General features: G+C 45.8%; 1 protein-coding gene and 1 long non-coding RNA gene across 2 annotated transcripts in view; one reads left to right on the top strand and one right to left on the bottom strand.

Moving 5' to 3' along the window:
- The window catches only part of LOC135393815 (uncharacterized), a 327,498-nt gene that overhangs the window by 27,957 nt on the left and 272,285 nt on the right, over nt 1-27,256 (top strand). The gene's annotated exons all lie outside the window — the stretch shown is intronic.
- LOC135393814 (cell adhesion molecule Dscam1-like) overlaps nt 1-27,256 on the bottom strand; it is a 221,588-nt gene that overhangs the window by 24,975 nt on the left and 169,357 nt on the right. Inside the window, exons 6-8 of the mRNA XM_064624093.1 lie at nt 14,128-14,391; nt 5,648-6,055; nt 841-1,002 (exon numbers count right to left, since the gene is read on the bottom strand). Of these exons, the coding sequence (XP_064480163.1) occupies nt 841-1,002; nt 5,648-6,055; nt 14,128-14,391 (834 nt within the window). The remainder of the gene's footprint in view (nt 1-840; nt 1,003-5,647; nt 6,056-14,127; nt 14,392-27,256) is intronic.

Raw genomic sequence — 27,256 nt, 5'->3', positions numbered from 1 at the left:
ACCGCAATTTACGTTTCCAGTTTTCTCTCCTTCTCGAGAGGCGCGACAATGCGTGGCGTGCTCCCATTGGTCTCCGCAAACGACTTCTCACGATGATTGGACACCCTCTGCACCGCCGTGTCGCGCCTCTTATAAAAGAGGAAAGGAGGAAAACCACAAATTGCGGTTCTTTCAAGCATGAATCACGAACGACGAAGCGAATGTAACGACACCCTTCGTTCCGCGACAAGAATTTTTTCGTACTTCAGTGTCTCTCTCAGGACGTAAATAGGCTGCTTTAAGATGAAAGAAGGAAGTCACTGAAAAAGTTTGTCCTTTCTATGTGTTCCAGCCTCAGAACACCAATCGCCATCAGGCTGCTTTAGTTCCATTACAGAGTCTCGTTACTGTGCTACGTGTGATATGTTATTCCTACACTTTCGACATTGTCACAGTGTAGTGTCCTGTGCGAATTTGAAATTTGCAATGCATTTGCATGCTCATGCATTACACTTTCCTCTTTGAAAGTATTTTATCGTGTCACGGGTCTACACCGCGTTTCTTTTTTTCACATTTCGCGCCGGATCTTACTGAGACTTTTTATGCATGTCCCTTGCCCGTGCGTTGCACTCCAGGTACGTCCTACCATCTCTACGAGTAGCTAACGTAGGGAGAAGACATAAAACCATATTTGCATCGGCATTGTACATGATTGTCACGAATACATGACGATAAGCATCGACACGCCTGTGCACCCGTTTATGTGCGCTCGAAACGAAGTATTCATCAAGCTTGCGTCACTGATTTAGGAGTACGACACAGTTCTGAATTATCCCAACGAATACGAACAGGCATTCTCACCTAAAACAGTGACGAACATCTCCATCGACGCAGTGTCTCCCTTTGCGTTGCTGACGACGCATTTGTAGGAGCCTTCGTCGCTGCTCCTTTCCACTTTCTGCACGGTGAGGGTGCCGTTGGGGTAGACGCTCTGACGCTTGCTCTGTGGCAGTTTGGATCCTCCTGCATCATGTATAGGTGACATGCCGTGTGTGAATATTTTCTGTGTCGATTGCTCGGAGACCCCGTACGATGAAAAATTCCTACACTAGTTGTTAATGCATTTATATTTCGTGGGTTTTGTAGGTCCGACCAGCGCAGACCTGAGTGTATCGGGCCCCGTGACGGCCTCTTCAAATGTGAGCATGTGTTCAGAGTTATTCTGCGATTCAAAACTAAATTACGCTCATCTGAGAAACATCATTGGTTGATACGTAGCATGCATTATCTATTGTGTGCAACAGTGACACTCGCAATAATGGTCAGATTTTTGGTGATGACAGATTGATCGACGATTAATGGATAATGATAATGATGCTACACAAAAAATCACATGACGGTTACGTTTCTGTAACGCGAATTTCACCGACGACAGCACTGTCGGCATTGGGTCATCATTTCAACAATACAATTCTAGCTGAAGCAGTGCATGGCAAGTCAACGGCAGCGCTGTGAGATCATTCTTGAACCACAAGCGATACCTGCACCGAGCAACAGTGCCCAAATGAGTTCCGCCTGAATTGTCTAGTCCACGTGACATATGATACTACTTGCCGCTGAGCACACACACTACAGGATCTTCGCGTCTGTGTTGTTTTGCATCAGCTCCGGCAGCACGCACGTTGGAATTCTAACGTCGCACTCTATTACTCGCGCCCTCATCTTTACGACGAGCTGGATCTTTGCGAACTCTGCGTATTCCGTTCGCGTCCTCGTGCCCACCGCAAACCTTTGTGCATCAGCACGACCCAGTATATCCGTGGTATCTGAAGCAGAATCACTAAAGGGCCATGCTAATATTGTCCTTCTCGTCTCGTCAGTGATACTGCGTTCGCCTCTTCCTTCTGCGGACGACGTCGACGCCGTGACCTCGGCGAAACGAAGCACTAAGGGGCTGTTTACACGTCAACAGCAGACAACGTAGCCCTGCGCTATCGCACGCATACGGCACGCTGCGGTGCCTTTGATGTTGCTGCTTATACTTCGTCGTCAACCAGCGCCACGTACGCTCCCTGTCCTTAGAAAAAGAACCTTGCTAAGAGAAAAGTCTTAGAACGAGAGCCGCCGATATTCCGCCGATATTCCGCCGATATTCCGCCGATATTCCGCCAATATTCCGCCGATATTCCGCCGATATTCCGCCGATATTCCGCCGATATTCCGCCGATATTCGCCTATTTCGAACACAGACAGTTCTTCTAGACGCCCGCTCGAAGTATACCTCGTCCTGAACCTCTTCGTTCAACATTTACTCACAGGTTGGCCCGATTTTCAACCTCTCTAAATTAGCTAATCGCTCTATGTAACACATTCTTCAGATTATGTGACACAGCCAGCTTGCGCGATATTGGGTATCTGGTATGTTACTCCTATTGTTTTTCCCATCCATAGTCACGCATTTCTCAGTTTCTGTTTTTTCTTTTCTTTTTTTACATGTTCGGATGTCTAACGATGTTGCGTCTAATGCTTGTGGTTGTTACTTTCCTAAATGGGGCATCCATTTATATCATACTTTCCCGAATTTATAACCCTTATTTGGAAGTAAAAAAAAAACGCTGCAGAGGTCGCCACTTACGCATTCGGTAGCTGTGCAACTAAATAAGGTAATTTTATTCACAGAAACTTCATACAAGTTGTATTAAGAGGGGCCGTGTAATTCGCTCCGAGTTAATCTTCCAGAGTGTTTATGAAGGACCGAACGAAAAGTGCTCTCAGTGTTCTCGTTTTCCTTTTTTTTTTTTTTTTTTTTTTTGCGTCGTCGTGCCTCGCTCTCGTGGAAATTAATTATATATTTCCAGCGTGCGCGCCCGCGTCGCAGTTTGAAAGTGTGAGCAGAAGGCCTGGAAATGAGCTCTTGAGAAATCCAATCTACGCTTCGTTTTCGAAATTGAGCCTGCTCTCAATCAGTCTTGCTTAGGTACTCGTTTCGAGCGCTGCCTCAGATGATTCTGTTCGGAATAGATCTTTACAACGTGCGGTGTCCCCGCATGCATAAATGCATAAATACATACCCGGCGACTGTTTTCGCAAAATACGACGCGCAATATTCGCGGATAACCGGTTGGATTCACGGATATGTTTATGCACGGTTCTCCATCTTATTTAACGCTGATAAATGGGACCCGTGTAATTTGCATCGATTTAATGGAAAAAGCGGACGGTGGGGACAAAGAAAAGAAGGAAAAGAAAATATTAAACACGCCGTTGGCGCAAACAAAACGACAGATGCGCTCATGACAACAACAACAACAACAAATACACTGATGATGACGAATGGGGGAATTCGCCACCTGAGGTTGTGGCTCACTACCGCAATGCCGACGGGACTGCATGAGATGGAAATTGATAATCGAGCTCATGAACTCAGTATTTGACAGCTGAAACAACGAAAAGAAAAAAGAGAGATACAAACGAACAATATAATAAAAAATGAGGAAGAGAAAAGGCAATAACAAAACACCGCTTCAAATGGCTCATGTATGCCATGAATCGGTGTAAAGGATCTAAGTGTGTGTATAGGAACGAACGTCACGTCTGTTGCGGTGGTGGTGGTGGTGATGTTGAAAGGGCTTGCCGTTGTCGGCCTCACTTATGTGGGCAACGTCACGACTGACGCCCTGGGGAAATGTGCGTCCTGGGCCGACTTCTAGGGGAACTGTGCCGACATATGTCTGAAAGCGTCTGAGGAAAACCCAGGAAAAACCCCAGACAGCACAGCCGGCACCGGGTTTCGAACCCGGGTACCTCCCAGTCTCGACGTGGGAGGTACCACGTCTGTTGCCAATCACGGGTTGCAACGTGATAATCCAACCATATATAGCCAACCATACGCTAAACGGAAATTTCAATACCGTTGTCTGAAAGTAGTTTTTTAAAAAAATTGACGCATCCTGTGTATTCGCCGAAAATTCACCCATGACGCGCTAGTTAACGGCTTACACGCTTGCATTCACAGAAAAAAATCACTCATATGTCACTTTAACTTTACATTTATTTCGCACAAAGTGTGGGCAAAATATGGAAAAGAGACGAAGGCTTGATAAGGCCTTTGGTCCCCTACATTTTAATGGTAACTATATGGATTGCAAAAAAAAGAGAAACTGAAATGCAGTCCACTACAGATGTCAACAATGCCGAATAAGGAAGTCTGCAAACTCATCATGCTGGACCGATAGCACCAAACAGAGAAGAACTCTTTTCCTTCATTTGTTTTTGTTTTACACTAGGCCCAGCATCTGTCACTTCAGATGCTGGGCTTATACCGTTGTTTCTCGTATGGCAGGCAATGAGCGCGGCGTTACAAAAGGCAAGAAGGAAAAAGTTTAAAAGCTCCTGGGACCACGAAGTGCAAGAAGCTTGAGAGGGGGACTTAAGAAAAAAAAAACTTCCCCGGAACAGCTCCGCAGAGTGTACTGCACCGACGACCGTTTTACCGGCCGCGCGTTCAGAGACACGTCCCACACATGGGCGGACCGCGTTATCAAAGGGCTCTTTTCCAAATTATGAAGGACCGTCTCCCCCTTGCCTCGCTCCACCGCATACGCAGATTTGAAGGGAGAGCAGAGCAGAGGGAGAAAGGGACTGGTACATGCCGGCATTCCTTTCGAAGTGGAAACAGATACTATATGTTTCATGTTTTAGGAGCTTCCACAAATTCGAGAGCCCTGCTGGTCTCGGAATCAAAATGGTACTTCCTGAGAATATTAACTCGACATCAACGTAACGAATGTGTTTCCTACTGCTCTTGGCGCGGGACACCAAGTAGGTCGATCGAAAACCATTGTCAGCGTCATGTCGCTGGTTTCGGTCAACATCGAGCCGACATTGCCAACTACAATGGGATGTTGGTCACAAGTTGGTATTGTCGGCGTCATGTCGCTGGTTTCTGTGATCATCAAACCGACATTGTCAATCTCTGTGGGATGTCAGTCACAGGTTGACATTGTCAGCGTTATCTCGCTGGTGTCGGTCAACGTCAAGCGGACACTGCCAACTTCGGCTGGGTGTCGGTCGGAAGTTGTCATTGTCGGCTACATGTCGCTTGTTTCGGTCAATACCAAGCCGACATTGACGACTTCAACATGATATCGCTCACAAGTTGTCATTGTCGGCTACATGTCACTTGTTTCGGTCAATACCGAGCCGACTTTGCCAACTTCAACGTGATATCGGTTGCAAGTTGGCAGTGTCGGATAAATGTCGCGTTTTCCCGTCAACATCGAGCCCACATTGTCAACTTCTGTCGTATATCGGTCACAAGTTGGCAGTGTCGGGGATACGTTTCGTCAACATGCCCGACTTGCTGCCGACATCGGCCCGATGTCCTGTGCTGCCTGGAAAGGAACCTTGAACACATGTAATATGTAAGCTGATGCTGATACGTATGTAGGATGTATTATGCATGTCGGAATATCAAGTCACGAAAAAATTCGTGTTATGGCGTAGTCTTAATAACAATCATACTAACAGATTATACGAAAGCTTTGCGCGCGTTGTATTGTATATTGGGTGCGCTGGACGTATGTTTCGATTGTCGTCACGGCAATATTCCTTTACGTTTAGCTGTCACTGAATAATTCCCAGGCCTATAAGGCAGAGAACGACTTACCTTTGTACCACACAATCTCGCTGATCGGATGACCAGCCGCAGGGCAGCTCACGGTTAACGTGGTTCCCGCCAAAACAGACATATTCTTCATGGGTCGGACGAAAGGCGGGCCCCGAACCCGAAGCCTAGCTCCATGGCTCACGGTCTCGACGTCGTTGCTGGCACGACACTCGTAGTATCCACCGTCTTCAGTTCTGGCGGCTGTGACGTTCACAAAGCTGTTAACGAAGCCGTCGTTCGTGACGAAGTCTCCGATACGCAGTCGCATGTTTTCGTTCACGGGCCCACCGTCCAAGGACCACACTATCTGCGGTAACGGGGTCCCAGTGGCGGCGCATTTCAGGGATACAGCCGATCCCGGTTCCATTGTCTGCTCATGAAACTTGTAGGTCAGCACAGGGGGGTCATCTACGATGAGAGAGAAATAACGAAAACCTTCACTAGTGACCATAGCTGGCGTCATCAGGTCGTCGGGTTGATTGTGACAATATATCTAGTCCCCTTAAGGACTAAAATTACACATTCACTCGTTAGAGTGTACACTAATACCCCCAGCCACACAGGCATCCTTGATGCCTTTCACGTATCCGAACTACATCTGTGTCCTCTGACACAGGACGATGGACGATCTCCTTTTTGGTGCCGGACCTTTTTCGCAAGAGATCAGCATTCTGCTTTGCGATTGAGGAGTACCGATGTGATGTGATGTGATAAAGAAAAAAAATGGGGATGTGACCAGTATCGAACGCAGGGCCAACTATTTGCGTCTCACGAACATGCGAGACCAGAGCGTAAGGTTTTCGTGAAACGTTAAAGCAGTTTCATAAACTTTAACAAGTTTCCTCACGCCTAATATACGAGCGACTTCTAATTCAAAACGCTGGCACGAAGCTTCTCAGCCTTTCCAACACGACACTAGAGTCTAATTATGAACTTAGTAATTATAAATTTACTACTTCAAGATAGGTTGATAAGTATGTTTTTAAAAATATGACGAAATTGAATGAGGCACCCGACCAATTCTGCAACTAAAAAAAAAACTACAATAAGAAAAAAAAAAAGAAATAAAAAAAGCAGAAAGGTGTCGTAACACACGTATCCACCAAAGCGTAGTCGCGGGGTCACAGTTGTATACAAGATATGACGTGTTGCATTGCCCCATCATTTCCTGTCTGAACAGATAGTGACGCATTCCGTGCGCTGTGGAAAACGGTTAAGGGAGATTGACAATGCCGCGTGTCAGCGGCGCAAAGTCCTTTCAATAAGAAGGCCCTTTCAAATTCGGAAAGCGCCCCTACTTCAAAAAGAGTTCTAGTCTGTTCGTGTGTCAGTGCCAAATGCAGTGCATCACGCGATAATACGCTGAAGGCATTGCGTGTGTGGGAGAGATTTACTAGACGGATTTCACATGGTACTATACAACAAGCACAACACACACATAACATACACAACACAAGATCAACGATACAGGGCGACGCAAATTGCGGATATTAACAAATGAGAGGCAATGAGTGATAAATGATCATGGATGGGAAAAAATATGGATGGTGAAAAAAAAATATGGCATTGCTGCGCAACCGCAAGCCAAACACAGCAAATAATGATGCTGTCATCAATCATTATATTAAGACGGAGCGGGATGTATTACTTTCTGTGTCCAAGTAATCTAAATGCAAAGTGACACACAAAAGGGCACACACGCATCTCATTTTCATTTGAGCATTCTTTGATTGGCTAAAAGAGGGAGATTAATCAACAATATGGACAGTGTTAAAAAAAAGAGCAGAGCGGTAATACGAATGCAAGTACAAAGCGTCATTAAACATTCTGTGATTCCAAATTTTGCGTACGAAAACTTTTTAATCTCTTTTTCCACGAGACTGCGCCAATTGGGCAAAGTTCGCACAGTGAAGCTAGCGAGCGAAAGACTCTGTTACAACTCTATTTGTACGAACTAGTTCGGAGCCGACCTCGCATCAGCAGGTAAAAAATCGAAGCAAACGACAAAAAAAAAAAAAAAAGAGGACGACATTCAGGAAGCGACTCGTTTTACGAATAACTTTATTTTATCATCCGCTCTCGCAAACCCAGCTCATTATCTTCTCACAATACCGTTACATCGTTCACCCCATCCTTCCCGCACCAACGTCCTTTAATACGAAACCCACAAAGCACCGGTACAACACACACACACACACAGATAATTCGCGATTCTTCCACAAAGTAATTCATTTACGATTGAGCCACGGAGAACAAATGCAGAACCGCTAAGACTTGTTCTCCTCCGGGAGGAGCGCGCGTATACCCACTACATTTAAGGCAGTAATGGAATTAGGAACTCGACTGTGCGATACGCCCTCACAGGGCGATCGCTCCGACAAACCTCGTACAGTAATCAGCTGTCAAGGATATAGCGAACTGGTTTTTGAGTGTTCTCCCATACCCTTCTTTTAGATTCCCAAGCGAGTCGTGTTATCTAGCCGCGCAGCAGTGCGCCAGAGTCGGAGTTACTGGTGCATTTCGCTGCACTCGTGAGGATGGTAGGTTCTGCGTCAGACAGCTGAAGCTGCTTGGGCCAATGGAGCTGTATCTGTTTTCTTATCATCCGCGGCTGTACGGGCCGGCCGCTGTACGAAAAGGGCGATCCGAGTGTGTCGATTTTTACGTAGTGACAAGCAGTGATGTTACCAGTTGTTAAGTACACGTAGTTAAACTAACTAGTTTAGCTATGAAAGATGAAAGTCACTGAAAAGGTTAGCCAGCTGTAGGACTCGAACCCACATCTTCTGGATTACCGGTCCAGGGCTCTACCAATTGAGCTAAGCTAACACGCCTTCTCAGCGACTTCCAGGGTGCGTCATCTGAAGGGACAAACCAGTCACTCTCTCACTCATCCTCCTTTCACTCTTACATTTTTGCACACTCATACACACATTCATACGACAGGGATCGACGCAAGCGGCAAATGTTGAACATGAGAGAACTGATGTTCTGAGGCTGGAACAACATTGAAGGGACAATCACATACAAGGCCTCAAGTTGCCTAAGATATTAACGATGAAAGATAAAAGTCAGTGACTTTTCAGTGACTTTCATCTTTAATCGTTAATTTCTTCGGCAACTTGAGGCAACTTTTCGTGTCTTCCCGAGGGCCACGTGATTGTGATTGGATTGTGATTGGATGTGATTGTCCCTTCTATGTTGTTCCAGCCTCAGAACATCAGTTCTCTCATAGTTTAACTAGTTAAGGATGTTGTTAAAAAGTAGTTATCAACTACTTGCAGAAGTGTAGTGGCAACTGCTAGTTAAACTATTATTTCGAGTAGTTAGCTACGGTAGTTAGGTTACTGCAGGCGCCAACTACTTCCGATTTTGCCGCAAGCTTTAGGGCACGATTGTGCTTCCGGCTTTTACCTTGAACTACTTGTTTGATGAGAATGGAGGTGCAGAGCAATTGTGCCGTGCATGTGTACTAAATCTTCACTTTTATCACTGCTTGCGATTCATATTTAGGTGTCCAAGAGCACTGTAGAATGGGATTGGTGTTGATGGACAACGTTAAGTAGTTATAGATGTAGTTAAAATACATTGCAGTAGTTAAAGAAGTAGTTTTAGTTGCCTCCCCTGGAAAGTAGTTGAACTACTAGTTAAACTACTCCATCACGAAGTAGTTAGTAGTTATAGTAAAACTACTGTAGAAGTAGTTAGTGGCCATCACTGGTGACAAGGCTTGCACTGCGTGTATTTTCGACGATCGTATGGCGTTTCAAGTATATGAATAAAAATTCTGCCGTTTCGTTACGGTGATTTTTGTATGACTTTGCATGCTCGCTATTTCAAGAATCGGTAAAGAAAAGGTCCCCATCTGAAATGGCTAATATGGCGAATGTTTTTAATGTCCCTGTTTACGAGGAAATTGTGAGCGGCTCAGAGAACCGTTTATACACGAGGCGAATGCAATACTTTTTTAAGAGCAGCATCAGGTTTTACGACGCCCCTTAACATTTTCTCACCGGTTCTCTGCATTTTCTACTTTTCTAGGTTGTATCGTCAGTTGTTTATGCGCACCTAAAAAATAAAAGGTTGTATCGAATTCAGTTATTACTCAGGGTATACATCGCTCGTCAGTCAACCTAATACTACCTGTCCTCCCTTTCCTTTTTTTTTTTCAATAAACATGTCCCCCCCCCCCCCCCCCCAGGGTCCTTCCAACAGACTGCGTTAAGGATGGAATGTATATTCCACCCTTACCTTCGACAAACGCTGAGGTAAAAGAGCGAGGGAGAGAGAAAGAGAGAGGGAGAGAAAAAAAGAGATATTGGCCGCTCCGTTGTAGCCAGCTGCTCCAGAACACTTGGTGGATTTTAAATAAAGGCGCCAGTCACGCTCTTGAGATATTGTGAGCCTTTAGTCTGCAAATGGGGGCCCCTAGCACACCTGAGCCTTTTAGAAAGCACACCAGAGGGCAAAGTGAGGATTGTCCTTGCTGATCTGGCCACCAGCACCTTCTCCAGAATGAGTCATCGACCGGCCAGCCTATCCAGGCACTCTTTGTAAAACTACGCGCTAGACGTGGAGCGTATATACAACAGGATACATATCTACAAGTATATCTACAGTATACATATATACAACAGGATGTGCCCCCCTTTTATCTGGTGTCCCGCACGTTGGACAATTCGGCGTTCCAGCTTCTCACTATCTTGTACACAGATGCAGCTATCTGGCGAAACACTCAGCCGCGAACGACGAATTGCGGGCTCCAGCGGCCGTGGCGGCGTCTTGGGAGTCGAGACGACAGGTGCAGCTGGGATCGATTCGTGAAAGGAGGGAGCGTTGTATTTGTCATCACTCAGCCACATGGTCAGAGCGGGCTGGTCTCCGACTGACCTTACCATTTACTGTGCATCGGATTTCGTGAAGGTCACAGAACCAAACTACCGCCGCAGTTGTGGAAATGACGTTTCGTATGCTCCATCGAACGTAGGAAGACATTGACTTGGGGGGTAAGTGGCGGGGGAGGGGGGGGTGATGGCAGGATCGGCTCGTCGTTGTTGGCCACACCGAAGTGGGCGCAGGACTATAGTAAAAAAAAAGAAAAGAAAATGGAGAAGAAGGACGTAGAGGGTGCATGAGCTCGTCGGGGAGGAATAGGTGCCGTATCAGCAATGACGGTCACATTCGCCATTGATTGGCACGTTGATTGGCATTGATTGGCGCGCCACCTGCAATGGGGTAGTGTATCGCCTCTGGCGATGAACCTCCCCGCTCTCCAAAGTCAAAATAAAGTTGTTGTTGTTGATTGGCACGTTTGCTTGCTTTTGCGGCACAATTCTGGATCGGTACCAATGTTAAATTACCAACGGTAAACCAATGTTATAACGGAAACGAGGAGCAAAACCCAAAACAAAGAATTATTATTACCGATGAAACACACCGGATCTCCAACATAACAGGCCCTTTAGTGGAGCAAATGCGTACTTTCCGATAAGTGTTATTCTCAAGAGGGCGACTGACCCTATTGCACTGATTTTGGCTGAATTTAGAAATACCCTCACGAGTGTGAATTGTGTCAGCATTCCCTCAGTTTCCCCCTTTCCACCTGTCTGGAAACTGTTGGGAAGGAAGGTATTTGCTTCATTGAAGCGCTTGCGGCGTTTGAGGCCGTGTGTGTTTTCGTCGATGATCCTCCTTGTTTCGAGTTTTTATCATCTTTGTCATGACGCACGTACCAGCTCATCCGCGGTCTTGCCCTTCTGCCGCCAATGTCACGAGTCTTTCGAATAAGTTTATACGTCCTCCATTACTGCACATCCCCAATCCGCCTCTCCGTTTTTCATTCAATAATATGAAGTTCGCGATGTAACTAGGGGTCCCCCCCCCCCCCTCCATGAAGAACTCTTGAATGCTGGCGTAATTTGTCGGCCGTCTCTTTCCCCGTGTAACAATAAGAAACAAAAGCGACACCTTTGATCTTCCTCGGGCGGAAAGCAATATTGATCCCGAAGAGAAACGAGCGCCTTCGAGAAAATCCCTGGAGATACGCATCAAATCAGTGTTGCTGGTGCATGCTCTCCTGTTTTGTCCCCCCTTTCCTTTGTGTTGCCGCTGCTACGATCCGCGATGGTACGAGACAATAGCAGTATGTCTCAACTCTTTCGCTTCATGTTTGTCATTGTGCAAGCTTCTTTCAAAGACGGGCTCGCATAAATTCTGTTTCTTAATAATCGAGAAGCTTCCTTCAAAAATATGCGGGTATCATTCGTCTCGATTGGATCCACAGATACAAACGTCGCCGAAGTCTCGTCATATTGCGAAATGCCTCTCGTGAGCCTCTTGACAAACAGGGCTGGGTGTGGTCCTGGAATTGTAATCCGTGCGACCCTCGAGGGGGACACAGGGGCTGTATAATAAAGAGGTCGCCACACTTCGTTGCGGGTTATCCCGGGTAAACGCTAAGGACGGTTCTTTCTATCCGAACTGCAGTGAGTGTCGCGTTGTAGAGGACGTAGAACACATCCTTCTCAGGTGTCAGAAATACGTTGATGCTCGAAGGGCATTAGAGACGAGCCTCTCTCGTGTGGACTACCGAGCCTTGGACATCACGAAACTGTTAGGTCCTCCGTCGTCCGACAAGGCGCTTAGGGCACTTGAAGACTTTCTGCATACAACCGGGCTTATAGACATTCTCTATGACACGCTGAATGTGTGATGTGTCCTGTGTGCGCCCCCAGCGATTCCGACATTTTACTCTCAATTGGTCGAAACTTTCGAACTACATGTTGAACTCCATTATGATCTCCGTTCTTCTCTGGGCACCATGTCTTTGTTTTTTCATAATCTCATCATCTGTTCGTACTTTCTGTGTGTAAGTGTACTACGGTAGCCAGTTCGACTTCGTCATAACTCACTTCCCATTTTTTTTCTTTATCACATCACATCACATCTCACATGGTTCTTTTTCTATCGATGCGTACCTGCATTTTGAGTTTTACATCAACGGGGCTAATAGACGCCTAGAGGACAGGCACCGCGGCTGTGACGTCACAGCAGGTGTCTCCGTCAGTGAAGCGGCGTGAGAGAGGTCACGTGTCTATAACTACTAATAGCAATGACCGTAGAACTTAGACGTAGAACGTAGACGTAGATCTTGGTTCTCTGATGACAGAGCTTGTTCAGTAGTTATGTTCAAGGGCTTGCATTTCGCCAAGTACGACACGTAGAAATATAGTTCTTTTCTCCTCAATACCCTGCGTGCAGTACAGTACATGCATCATGTATCGAACCAAATTTACGAAAGTGTCACAACCATCAGATATCATGTTGGGGGCAATAAACTAAGGCGACACAATTCTCGTTTGAATGATCTGACCGCAAGAACAGTCACGTCTACAAATCGTTCTCTGAGGCATGCCCTCCACAAAAAGAGAAAAAAAAAAAAAAAGAAGAAAAGTCCTTTGGTCAGCAAAATCAGCGCATGCAGAATGGATCTACAGTCCTGCGTACTCGATTCCGTTGTAAAAGACAAAATCAATGTCCATGGAATTAAACAGCTTTGCATTTTGCGCGCTCGTGGAATAATATCTCTGCGCTGTAGGAATAGCGAAGGGCATGCAATCGACAGGAGTTACCGGACTGCAACGTGTTGGAACACGAATTGTGTTCTGTGTCTCTGTGTTCGCTTCCGGAGAGTTTGAATTGAAGATGCCGCAAACAGGGTTGACATGCCTGAAGTACACTGTATACAGGCTCTGGCCTCTGCTTCTTCATTTAGTCGCTGCCGTCTTGCTCGCTCTGCTTCGGCCTACTGTTCTTTCTTCTTTTTCTTTTTTTACGGTGAGTATATTATTTAAGTATCTAGCTCTATATTAGTAAGTATAGCATAGCAGTGAACACAAGGGCCCTCCTTACTATAATCAACATTCGAAGCAACATTACATCTGCTCGTTAAGAAAGCTGGTGAGAGACATTTTGTATCGTTGCTTCTTCTACGTGCACCCGACCAATGCAGTAAAAGCACGCTTTACAGGAGACCATTACCGGATGTGCCGTCAACTCGATAAATCTCCACCGTCAAGGCATCAAACGTTGCTTACATTGGATAGCCGATTGCAAGCAGCGTTTCATATGCGCCATAAGGAGTCTGGACACGTTTCGGAACTTCTTTGAAAAGCAACATATCGCTACACACAATGCCGCATTCTTAAACGCTCCTGGACTACCTCGACTCCAGAGACTTGCGGACAGAAGAGCTCCACCACTTGAGTATCCATTGAACTTCAAGGAAACAACCGAAGCTACCGTGTAATACTCAAAGAAAAGCTCGAAGGATTTCCTTCGCTTTCTGCGGGGTTTCGGGTCAAGGAGGATTTCAGAAGCTCAAAACTCGTCTCGAAGAGCAGCTCGAGTTGAACGTAGAGTCGAGAAGCGTTTAAGAATACTGCAAATACTGATCGAGTGTGAGTGAACATATATCTTGCCTCCGAGTGTGATCTCCGCTGTGCCTTGCGCTGAGTCGTAGTCATTGATGGCAAAGCACTGGTACATTCCTTTGTCGTCTCGCAAAACGCTCGGGATGTGCAGGGTTTCGCGGGTCAGCATCTTGACACGGCTGCTGACAGCATGGCCGTTCCGCAACCACATTACGGCCTGAACGGGATGCCCCGACACGGAACAGTTGAGCGTCGCTGAAGAACCTTCGATGGCGACGGTCCTCTTTGGTCTCACGGTTGCCGACAGCGGGGCTAGAAAAGAGAACAAAGACGCTGTGCATCAGTCTTACAAAGGTCAAACTTACTGGGGGTACTTAGAAAAAGTATGTACCCTCTTCATTTTATTTTATTTTATTTTTTTCAATCAGACTAGACCAGACACGTCTTCTCGAAGGATGAAGGAGAGAGTAGGGAATACTGAAACTGGGTTAAACTACTACACAGACAAAGTATACGTGCGAGTGTTCACTGGAAGTGATCGTCTAGCTTTCTGATTGTAAAAGTGCTTGTCTGTCTGTATACGCTGCGCATATTACTGAACCGCATGCTCTTCAGAGTAAGTCGTCCAAACGAAGACATTGAACAGCAGTCTTCTTGACGCTAAGAGAGTTCTTCCATTCTGGCTGGCTGTCCATCAAGAAGCTGAGTTTAACTCTCTGACATCGTTTCTCAGAACACTCTTTCTGTGTATGAAGTATTGGTTCTGTCTTCATTTCAAAGGTCTCATGTAGCCACCCCAACGTTACTTTTTCCATACTTTTCGTTCTTTAAACCAGACAACCCGCATCCAACGCTCATCTTAACACTTAATAGTAGTAGTAGTATAATAAATGTCGTCGCATGGGGAAACCTGTCAACGTGGAGACGGGGTCACGAGCATGTTATTCACGAGAGTCGGATAACACAGACAGTTAGTACGAGTAAGGCCAGACTGACTAAAAGTACAAGTAAAAGGAGGCTGACCACAAATCTCCAGGGCCTCATATGACATAGATGGTGTCCCACCTCGCGTGTCATAAAATTATATTTAAAAATCTACTTGTCTAAACATTATGGGATCAATGCTGTTTATCTCAGGGGAGATTTTGCCATTACTTCTGAGCACTTTCATCAAATTTATTCGCGAGAAATTCAATTTTCCCAATTGAACAACGAAATTTGCCAAGTCACCCTGGCGTTTTGTTTGACAGAAACAGAAAGCGCATTCGGGATTTTCCCCATTCTAGAGCAAAATGCATTAACTCCTATAAAGGTAATAACTATACTAGGTACTATTAAGGTAATAGCGGGAGGAAAAAATGCGAAAACCGTCCTTAAACAACTCGCAAATTGGCGGCCGCACGGATCTCCCAAAGAAGCGATGCGAGGAGGCCTGTGTACAGCTCCCATCAATCTTAATGATAACACCGGAAGAAATATGGTCTCGTTCTCGAGCACGATTACAGCAACCTTTGGGGCTATGAGGAAATCTTAGTTGAACAGAGGCATTCTGTTGGTTTAACGCAATGATCTTGTTCATATAAGATTCCCTGAGTGCCCCCCAGGGCGGCTGTTATCGCGCTCGGAAACGTGACCAAATTTTTCCATTGTTCTTATTAAGGTTGACGGGAGCTGTACGTGGACTAGTTACTTTTCCTTTACAAACCTCCTTCTGATAATGGCAATACATTGGCAACGCGGAGTTACTTGTCTTAAAGGAGAGAGAGAAGGAAACAGGAAGGGGCGGGTGACCGTTTTCCTTCCGCCGCATCTTGGATTATCTTATCTTATTATCGCACCATATTATCTTGACGCAGAACTGAGCTTTGCCGCCAATTTGCGCTCTTCGAAAGGACGGCGTTACGCAATATTTTTTCGGCTTTTACTTCTGTAGTAGTGAATGCGTTTTGTGCTCGAACGGGGTTAATCTTGCATGCGCTTTCTGTTTTTGCAATGATATTAATATTAAAAAAAACGCGAGGTTAGGACTTGGCAAATTTCGGAGTTCAATTGCGAAAATTCAATTTCTCGCAAATTACATTTGATAAAAGAGCTCAGACGTAACGGGAAAATCTCCCCTGAGACAAGTAGCGTTGATCCCATAATGTTCATATAAGTAGATTTCTGAATCGGATTTTATGACGTGTTTAGGTGGAACACCCCGTAGAATCAATAGAACATATCAATAAGAGGTCACTCACCGTCGGCGGCAATGACGCCGTCCCGTTATTTTATTATACTAACGCGTCGGAAAATAGGCCTTTACTAGCCATGAAGGGTATACGTAGAATTCTATATGCTTTTCGTTTATTTCGAAACCATTCTACAAGCAATTCCAACGTCATTTCTTCTTCTTCTTCTTCTTTTTTTTTTTTTTTTTGCGTTTGCTCGCAAGAGTGATCACTCGCTGCAAACGAGCAGTACCTGAGCTAGTACTAGATGAACAACGAGCAGTAAATGTCTACTATCCACATTTAAGAGGAGAAGAAGAAGTAAAGAAGCACAAGGCAAAAGCACGACACAAACCGGTTTGTGCATGCGGACATGCTCGGGTTATGTTGGTTTTTATCGCTTTTAGATACAAAATTGGCTTTACCGAAAACACGTCAAAGACGCTTCAGTGTATTGGACGTACTGGACGACTGCTAGGACTATAGGTGCATCAGGAACAGGCCACTAACCCTATCGCCGACAACAATCTACGTTGCTCCACACTTACTTTCTTCACTTGTAAGTTGTTTGCAAAGGCGCCACTACCACAGCGACGAACGAAATGCGATAAATCTGAGTCATAAACTGCGGAAGTTCGTGCTCGCGCCGGAAATTGCTCCTATTTTGGGCGCCAAGCCCGCAAAACATCAACAGCAAAAGACGTCGAGTTTGCGTCCGCTCTTTGCAGACGGTAAACCAACTCACATCAATGCGGCAGTATCGAAACGAAGGGCTTTCTAGAAGAACAAGAAAGTTCCTACACTTGAATAGAACCAGTGTTCGAGATAATAAATCATCTTCCGCAAATTCAAAACCACGTTCGGAAAGAATGAGATCGACATTAAAGATTGCAACAAAAAAAAAAGGCAGTTGTCGAGAAAGCCACACACCGGCGGGAGCCGAACGGTGCAACTTAGTCCTTGGGCATCTGTGTTGTTTTCGTCCGCTTGTACGTACCAGGACAGTTGCTTTCTATCAAAATTGACATATTGGCTATATTGATGACGACCAGTTGACTTGTTGATTTATTTCTTAATTTGTTTAAAAGTGCCCGCCAACGGAAAATCCTACTAGTGCTTATATTATCTACATGTCATATGGATCATGTGGATTATAAAACTTCAAGTCAAAAAGATCTCCGTCAAAGCAAATAGAGAAAAAGAAACCGTTAGTGTAAAGCACAAAAAAACCATATATCTAAGAGCAAATTCAGAGTATCGTCTCACCCTCAGTTCAATTTATTTCGTTGACGGCAGCTTGAATATAACAGCGGCACGGATATTCCCAAGGATATTCCAAACGCGAGACACGTGGACCGTTCGCGATATTCGGCGACGTTTTTCAAAGTTTTCTTGGGTTGCTTATGAGAAGTACATCGAAATAATGCACCTCCCGTACGCACACATCAGCAGTATCAAAACAACAAAAAAATTGAAGGAACACTGATCTCGTGGATACCTGTGCTAACCACCCAGATTCGAGCTCAGCACCTCACAACATTCAGCGTGACCTTGGAGCTGTCACCACTGAGGGGCGTAGTGTATTCACCTAGCCCCGTTGCTGGTCAACAACTTGTTGGAAATTTAAACGCGTCTATCTTAGATACAACAACGACAACAACAACAACTAAATCATGACTATGGCCTGGGGTGATTCACCGCTTGAGAGCAGTACCCTACCCCATTACACGAGAAGCATGAGATGTGAAATATGAAAATGAAGTTATGTGCAAGTCCAACTCGAACTCCCGTCGTCTGGTTGCGCAACGCTATACGCCGCACAAAAGGAAGAAGCACATGAAAGAAGCGCCAATGGTCCTTGAGATGCAGGGGTGGACCCTACAGCGTCTGGAGCAAGCCGGTAGCCAAGAGGAACTCCAAGAACATCAGAAGATAACCTGCTACATGGCTTACCGTTTCTGTTGAACATAAAAAAAAAAAACAGCCCAAAATCACGACACAAAAACGCTACGCGACGTTCACAAATCGCGAAAAGTTACAGTCGATCGCTACATCCACTGTTTCAAACTACACGCCAGCTCAAGTTACCCCATGTCCAGGTTTGACGTGAAAAATGTCTCGTATTAGATGGTCACTTTCGTGCCCGTAACTTGTGCAAGCGTAAAGGTGACTAATGTTGCGCATTCGGGATATAGGGACACTGAAACGAGCCTCGGTGCTCGGGACGGTGTTCATTTAACGGTACATATTTTATGCCGCACTAACAGAAAGGGCCTCCCGAAACGGGCGTTGGTGAAACTGCGTTCCATGAACACTGGCAGTCTCTAATATTTATGAAGCTCTGCCGAATTTGCATCGGATAATCTATCACATACGATGGATCGAGCGCCGCGTTAGGGCGGGCGTGCTTTATAATTCAAAGACGCGTCGGAAACGTCCTCTTTGCCATTGTTGTATGTCCTCTGCAAGGGAAACCCTGTCCTGATGCGCGAACAACGAAGCTAAAACTGTAAGCGCAATTTGCCTCGAATGCAAAAAAAAAAGAAAAAAAAAGACATAAGAACAATAGTTAACGAAGAAAGAAATATATCTGAGATAAGCTTTGAGAGAAAGAGGTTACGAGGTTAGCGCGTGAGGCGATGGGGAAACAGTCATAAAGCTTTATTACAGCTCGACGTATTCTTGAAATTCAACGCACTTGTAGATCGTTCCTGAAGCTCTTTTAACCCTTGAAAAAAAAAAAAAAAAAAAATAAGAAGAAGATGAAGAAAAAAACAAAAGAAAGAAATCTGACGTCTGCTCTCCGAAATATGCTTCGGCTGCTCCTATCCCCTCAGAGTCCTCCGAGAATCTCTTTCCTCAAACCTTTTTTTTCTTTTTTTTTTTCAGGTTTGGGAACAGAAAATAGTCTGAAGAGACAAGATCCGGCGATCCGCACTAAGATTATTTCCCCCGTTTTCCTTTATGGTTTCTCCTGCTTGACCCACTCCACCTCTTCCCTGTTTGTTTGTTTCTTTGTTTTTTCTCGTTTTTTATGGTTCTATATTACCACCCACAAAACGCGTTTTGGAGTAGCCAGTCCTGACTGGGTCGGGACTAACATCTCTATATTTTTCTTTAATTTCCAATTCCCAGTCCAATTCAATGTATTCAAATCGCAAGTCCTTCAGAACCTGCATTGCCTTGCCTGCTTTGTGAGCCCTTACATTGTCCTGCAAAAGAAGAATAGCTTCTCGAGCCTTTCTTCGTTCAAAGACTCTTCTAAGCGGCGGAGCGAGCTACACGAGCCTGTTTCACACGCACGATTCTCTCTTCCATGTTTTTAACGGTGGCAAAACGGACCCAGTAGAACCTACAGGGCTCGATTGCCCCGACGTTTGAAAGAGCACTAACTGTTTCAGCCACCTGGAGATAGTCAGTCATCAAAACGAGTTCCTTGCCCCAGAAACCCGTGGCCATTACCTTTCCAGCTGATCGTTGAGACTTACATATCTTCGGCTTCTGAGAACCAGAGTGCCGCCATTCCAGGATCATAGTGAAGCAACCATGATTCAACTGTGTAAGAGGCCGCTCAAGAAAAGTGTCACTAGAACGCTCAAAATGCTGCAAAATGAACTTTGAGGCATCCATTCCGCGTTGTTTCTCATCGTCAATCAAACATTTCGGCACCCACTTGGCTGACAGCTTCCGCATACCCAACTCTTCATGAATTGCAAGCCCATAGTACCTTTTTCTAGATACGCCTAAGATATGCACAATTGTTTTAACCGAGATTCGCCGATATGTTAATATGGGGTCATGGACACAATTAACAATTTCGGGTGTTGACACCGTTGGAGGTCTCCCTGATCTTCCAGCGATTGCTGTGCCAAAATCCCCACGCTGAAAGTTGGCACACCACTTCTTCACGGTTGAGTATGATGGACACTCGTCACTTGTTTCCCTTGGAGTTTCTTCTGCATGAACAGGAACCTTTGAAAATTTCATGATTGTAGTAGACACGGTTTTGTTGATGCCCTCCCATAGGGGAATTTCCGGGAATGACCGAGATGATGAGCTGGCCAAAGCAGCTACAAAAATCGAACCGAAGGTTCAGACGCATATCAAGTAGTTTCGCCTGCTCCAGAGCTATCAAAAGACATGTATGGGGGGCTACATCCTGATACGCGAACGCGAGACCGGTACAACCCCACCCTGTGCAGCGAGTGGCCTCTCCAAGGCCGAGGGTTTCCCTCCTGCTTCGCAACCGATCCCGTAGTGCCTTCACGTTTGCCCACACTTTCAAACTCGGCCCCACTTCTAGTCCACATTGTCACCAATGCGGCGAACCAGAGACGGAGGAACAACACATTATAAGGGTCTGTCCGGCTACGACAGACGTCAGACGGGAACTCCAGAAAACAGCTAGTGCAGCACCCTGGAACATCAGAGCTCCAGACTGAGGAGATCGTCCATCCGCGCGGCAACCTCTGCGCCGCAAATTCGTACAGAAAGCCCTGATGAACTTTCTGAAGGCAGTGGACCCTTCATGATCGGCTTGTAGTGCAGGGAACTGTAGAACCAGACGCGTGAATCTTCCCCTATCCCCTTTTATCCCTTCCCCAAGCAACGTGCCGCCAATCTAGGCAGGCAGACCGCTCGAATCCCTAAATCAGCTCGAATCCCTAAATCAGCTCGATTCTCGCCCTGCTACTATGACAAAATTTTTTTTTTGTCCATCGTCTAATCCAGTAAGCCACAGCCTAAAGGAACTGCTTGCCTTTCTGGACACTGTAGAACGCCGGTGTTCACTGTAAACCTGGTCGTTACATTTATTCGCCAAATTACAGCGACGATAGAGAAGAGTATCGCCTGTGATGAAAATACGACACCTACATTGTATTTGTTGTTATTCAGCACGTTGCGCGTCAAAGTAGCGGCTTCATAACATCGCGATTACGCGAGGAATATAAACAGTGTCATCAGTGTTTGTCTTGCAGCGCTCTCCTCTCGCAATCTCTGGCCGTACTCTTGTACGCCTACGTTGTTCACATAAAACACTCGAAACACATTTCATATAAAATGATTTTGCTTACTTCGTTATTAATTTTGGTTTAAACAACCTCATCAGACTTGGTCCTCCACTTACATTTACTTTTTGCCCGTATTTCATAAACTGTCAGCGAATCTGCGACAGCGGTTAGATGAACTCTCGAGCTGACGGCGGAGCAAGCAGAGGTTGTTGAGCTTAAGAATGAGCGAACTATATACCCGCATAATCACACTTGCGCACTTCGTCAACTTGGCCGCGATTCACGACGCAAATTTAAGTTTAAAAAAGTAAAAGGAGATATAATAAATTTTTGTATAAACTTTCTCGGTTTCCTACTTCTCTTTTTCGTTATTACTTTTCTGCCCACTTTGGCCGACGTGGCTTAATATCATCCGCTCTCGCGTGTGGAGTTTTACAGCAAAGTGCCCGCAAAAAGTAAGCTGCGTTTTTGGCCTGTCCCTCCGAATATACTTTACTTGTGCTAGCACTATTTACGGTGGCGCGGAATCAGTTCTTCATTTTAATACGCGCGTGTTTTATGAGGAGAGAGGCAAAAAAGAGAGGAATTTACATTAGCCGGCAGGCAAATTCCTCAGTCCGGGACATGCCTCTCTCTCTCTCTCTCTCTCTCTCTCTCTCTCTCCAAGAAAAACTGGAGCAGTCGCGTGAAAGGCCTCGTCATCAGTCAATGTCGCTCTCGCCTTGTTATTAAAGCCCAGTCTTTAAGCATGCCTCCCCGTTCCTCCTTTGATCCTCCTTGTTGTTTTTTTGTTTTTTCAGTTTTATCTAGGACGGAAAAGAAGAAACAGGAACGTAATAAGCGAGTGAGCGAGATGATGTTGAACTGCACCAGAACAAGATTAGTTCAAGATGTCCAGCTATGTAAAATAGAGTACGAGAAATAGACGATTTTCAAAAGATGCCAGCGCCACCAAGCGCGCGGTGCAAAGCAGCATGGGAACTTTGAGGAACACTGCTCCGTCGTTTGCTTCGGTTAAGGTTCGGTTCGGCCGTTTGACGCCGCTGTTCCGCACACCGGGAATGTTGTTGTTGTTCTGCTTCTACCTCCGCCTCTGGCCGTCTCATAAAACTGTATTGTCGCTCAGCCTTTTTTTTTTTTTTTTACTTTTGCACGCTGTAAGTGTTATGATTTTGGAAACTCTTCTTTGGAAACTATTTGGCTTCAGGAAACTCTTCCTGTAGCCGTTTTTGTCGTGGTACGATGCACTTCGATAACGAAGCCACAAAGACAGTCGAATGAGGAACGACTGAAAAGTCCTCTTGATCAGAAGCATACAGATGCTGCATTCATACAGAAGCCTACGAGTCATATCAACTTTTTCGCTCTTTCTCTTTTTTTTTTAAGGAGAGAGCTTACTTTGTTCTTTCGTTGGATGTATGACGTGTTTCTCGGCTTATGACATCCCGCTTTCAAGAATGCCGTCAAATCGCCCGCTGCGGCACGTCTGAGCATCAAGCCGCAGCCAAATCACGCTAGAGACACCTACCGACGACTTCGTCTATAGTGAAGGCCACCTCGTCTGGCTCTGCATTCCACTCCGAAAACCTGAACTCTCTGAGAAGGTCATTTGCCGGCACACTGGCCCTTACCGCGTTCTTCGCCGGACTGGGAGGTACCCGGGTTCGAATCCCGGTGCCGGCTGTGCTGTGCTGGAGTTCTTCCTGGGTGTTCCCCAGACGCTTTCAGACATATGTCGGCACAGTCTCCTTAGAGGACGCACATACCCCCAGGGCGTCAGTCGTGACGTTGCCCACTTCTCTGAGGCCGACAACGGCGACAACCTTTCACCACCAACACCTTCGCAGGACGTCTTATGTCAATTACACAGTTGAACCTGTCGACTCCCCGCCTGACCGCCAACATCAAGGGGGACGGAGACCGCACATTTTCACGCCTAAAGCGTTACATTTCTGTCGTCAGGGTGGGGTGGGGGGGATATGTTTATTAAGAAAAAAAGAAAGGAAAGTCAGCCAGACGGAGTTCGGCTTGCTATTAAAAAAAATGGTAAATGGGTGAGAAAAAGAGGAAAAGAGAAGAAAAGGAAAAGAAGAGAAGAAAAAGAAAAGGAAAAGACAAAGAAGAAAAGAAAATGAAAAGACAAAGCAGACAAGAAATGGAAAGGAAAACTAAAACTGAGAAGTCACACACACGGTCACGCAATCACAAGGCGTTGACAAGGTTCGAAGCGTGGAGCACGCGAAGGAGCGCAGTGGTGACTGCCCACTGGGACGACTGACGAACGGGACCCAGTAAGGTAGTCAGTGTCATAGTGCCGTAGCCAATTTGGGACAGACGACGACACAGGGCCTCACGGTGCAGAAGGTCATGATGGCTCCACCTGCAGCCGGGCGAAGATGTGAGGAAGACGTAGTGGCAACAAAGTTGCATCATCATCGTCGTCGCTTCTCCCGCGCCTCTTCGAACGAGTGCAGTATGCCTCCTGCTTCACTGTTGTATTGGCTCCTCGCTTGCTTACAATACTATTATTATCTCTCCATTTGGGACATGTAAAGTTTGTGGGACAACATTTCCGCCCTAAACTCTCGCGGCTGACAAGCGCGCTGCGTGCAGAAAGTTAAATGCCAATGCTGAAAGTGGGGCTTCCGTGACAATAATCCAGAACGCATTCTAGGTCGGCGACAGGAAAGACTCAACCAATGAACACAGAGAGAGCACTCGTTTCTAAAGCTATTTCTAATACGTGCAAATCTCGAAAGTGCGGCCTTTTACGCAGTACTGGAAACGTTCTGCACCCTATTCATCAGCAACAGGTCGGAAGCACTTTCTGCATATAAGAAGGAATACCTAACAAGATAGAGTGGACAAAAAATTAATGTCACCGTTGGAACGTGGTGTTTTGTTGACTTTGGATGACATTCAGGGTATAGCAGTAAATATGTAAGGACTTGTAGGGGCGCATCGACTACCCCAAAAAATAAGATGCTTTTAGGGAAATGTTTTGTGGGGTTTATGATGTTACTCTATTTTCGCATACCTTATGTGCATGTAAGTGCTCTTGCAACATTCTGCATAACTGCATACTGACTGCAGGAAATGGGGAACGAAGAGCAATACAGCGTGAATATGGAGAATCTTGGGGGAGGAGGGGGGCTGCACTGCGTGCCTAGCTTACACCGGTGACAGAGGGCCTGGCTTAACCTCCTTTGATGTAGGAATATTTTATAACTTTGGAAACGCGCCACCGACACAAGGCACTGTCAACTCCCTCAACTGTATTTGCCGGCGCACGTCATGAATATGGCTCTAGCTGTTCAGACAAGAAATGACAGCTCAATACGACGTACCGCCAAACAGGGAATTTTAAATCGCTGAATGCAAGCTGCATGCACGCCTTCGTGCCGTCACATTGAATTAAAAATTTCTCGTGTTAAGCATGAAGAGGCTGTAATAAATTTACGAAACCGTTTTGACGATCCATAAAAATTTCATCGAATAAGTTTTGGTCTCGTATTCTCGCGAGATGTAAATCATCGGCTGGCCCTGCGTTCGAGGGTACTCGTTTTCAATTGCAAAGGAGATGGCACATCTCCTCTGGCAACAAGGAGTAACACCCAAAAAGGAGATTCTACGTTGTCGTATGTCAGTGGCAGGGATGGACAGTATTTAAATGAATTGTAATTAATAGTATTTAACTTATAAAGGAAGTCGGGACTACCCGACTACCTCGTTGTACGAATCATCTTCGTCAAATTTAATACGAGCCTTTCTTCATCGGTATCTGTGGAGAGGTGTTCTCCTTCGCAAATCTGATTCTACGCGCCGAACAGAAGATACCTAGAAGATGCAGTCCTCGAGTAACTTCTAATATTCAAATCGCCGTGATAATCTAACAAATAAATGCATGCTATTGTTCCTCGCTGATTTGTTGTTACGATCATCATTTTCCCCCCCTAATTCGAGATAACATCTTTCTCACAGTATTTGTGGTTGTAGTTATGGTATTTAAATACTGTATTGATAATTTGCATTTAATAGTCATATTAAAAAAATATTTATGCAGAGTATTTAAAATACCTATTTGAACAAAGTATATTGTATTTATATTTAAATACTCAAAAAAATATTTATGCTTATCGATGTGCAATCTCGTAAATTGAGTTCATTAAATAGCGTAACCCCTCACAACTATAACGTCACAATTTTCATTTCAATCAAAACAAGTTTTCTACGTCGTCTTCTTTTTTTGTAGAAAATCGCAATGGCAAATTCCGGGACCAACATCCCATTTCCCGCCCATCAAGTGCGGCGGCAAAACTACATTGCGTGCGCGTAACCCTCTCTAGGGTGCCTGAATAGTAGCTTTCTCTGTGCAGGGTGGAGCCACCCTTTGCAGAAGCGAATACCGCCAAGCCGCCATATTGACTCCCACGCTTACCATGCATGAATGCTGGTTACCGATTTCACCAACTTTTTCAAACCTACTTTCCTACGAATTTACTCAACTCTAAAATGCAGTGTGTCGCTAAGCGTATCGCTACACTTTTGTGAGCGTTTTGTGAGCGTATTGCAAGCTGTACGTGGGAGTCAAGATGGCGGAAATTCGTAGCAGACGACGCGGTTGTCTTCACCCTATGCAGAGGAGGGAGCTAGTATTGAGGCAGCCTAACCCTCTCTCTTTCGCAGCGACATCTACGGCGCACCTCGTGAAGACCAAAATTCCAAACAAAAATTCGGGATACATGTGCCAGTGTTGTCCGCTAAAACGATATGTGTCTCACATGAGGCGTGGGACCGGTTTTGTGGCAAATGCAAAAAGAGTTAAGCGACATACCACGTGCGTGCTATCTGCGAGGTATTTATAAGGAACAAGCTGTTAAGCAGCTTGTTTGTTGCTTGACGGCACCTGTAAGGCTTTTACAGTGCCCGCTTGTATAAGGCTTTTAGAGTGTCAGGGGTATTAAAGAGAGTCTCTAGTAAAGAAACCTGAAGTGGCAGCATGTTGCCCGTTTCGGGCGGATCGAGCGTATTCGCTGCTCCAACTGGCTTCTCGCCACTTAGCCGACCCCAGTAGAAACACTAAATGAATGATGGTAACAGCAGCCGGCCGATATGTTTTGCGGTATCCCGGAACTATGCCCCAAAGTCCCTTCGTGTGGGATGGAGTTTTCCGGCTCACAGAGGTCAAACAGGAACAAACTCTGCTCAGTTCCGCAGTGCAAAAATACTGCGGAGAAGAGAATTCAATGCCGAGAACGAGAAGAGAAAAATGATACTGTCCCAGGAGCGGCGTAAACGAAGACAGCGGGAAACGACATGCGAGTTACGTTGTGTGTACAATGATTGAAGTATGGCCCGCCATAATTGAATCGTGTCTCGTGGAAGAAGGAACGAAGCAGGCTGATTCATTCGTCGACAAACCTTCTTTTCTCCGCCATCTTGAAAACGACGAGAGCGCCTCTACAGGTAGTTGGAGATGCGAATAGACGACCTGCCCCCCTACGTCATTGCGTGCTGGTTAGCTTAGAGTGGTTAGCGTGCTGGCCATGTCACGTCGAGACTGGGAGGTACCCGGGTTCGAATCCCGGTGCCGGCTGCGCTGTCTGGGGTTTTTTCCTGGGTTTTCCTCAGACGCTTTCAGACATATGTCGGCACAGTTCTCTTAGAAGTCGGCCCAGGACGCACATTCCCCCAGGGCATTAGTCGTGACGTTGCCCACCTCTGTGAGGCCAACAACGGCGAGTGCTTTCACGAGCACCACCACCACCGGATATGTTTATTGAAAAAAGAAAGAGGGAAAAGGCCGACTTGCTATTCCTTTAAAAACAACAAAAATAACAAAGAAACACACACACACATAGACACACACACAAGGGGGCCTTAGTGGCTGGTCGAGAGGCCGGAGGCATGAAGAAAGCTCAAGAGAGGTAAGGGGGAAAGCTCAAGAGGGCAGTC

Source organism: Ornithodoros turicata, chromosome 5 (assembly GCF_037126465.1).
Source record: "Ornithodoros turicata isolate Travis chromosome 5, ASM3712646v1, whole genome shotgun sequence".
Taxonomy (NCBI): domain Eukaryota; kingdom Metazoa; phylum Arthropoda; class Arachnida; order Ixodida; family Argasidae; genus Ornithodoros; species Ornithodoros turicata.
This window is presented reverse-complemented; position numbering and strand designations above follow the sequence as displayed.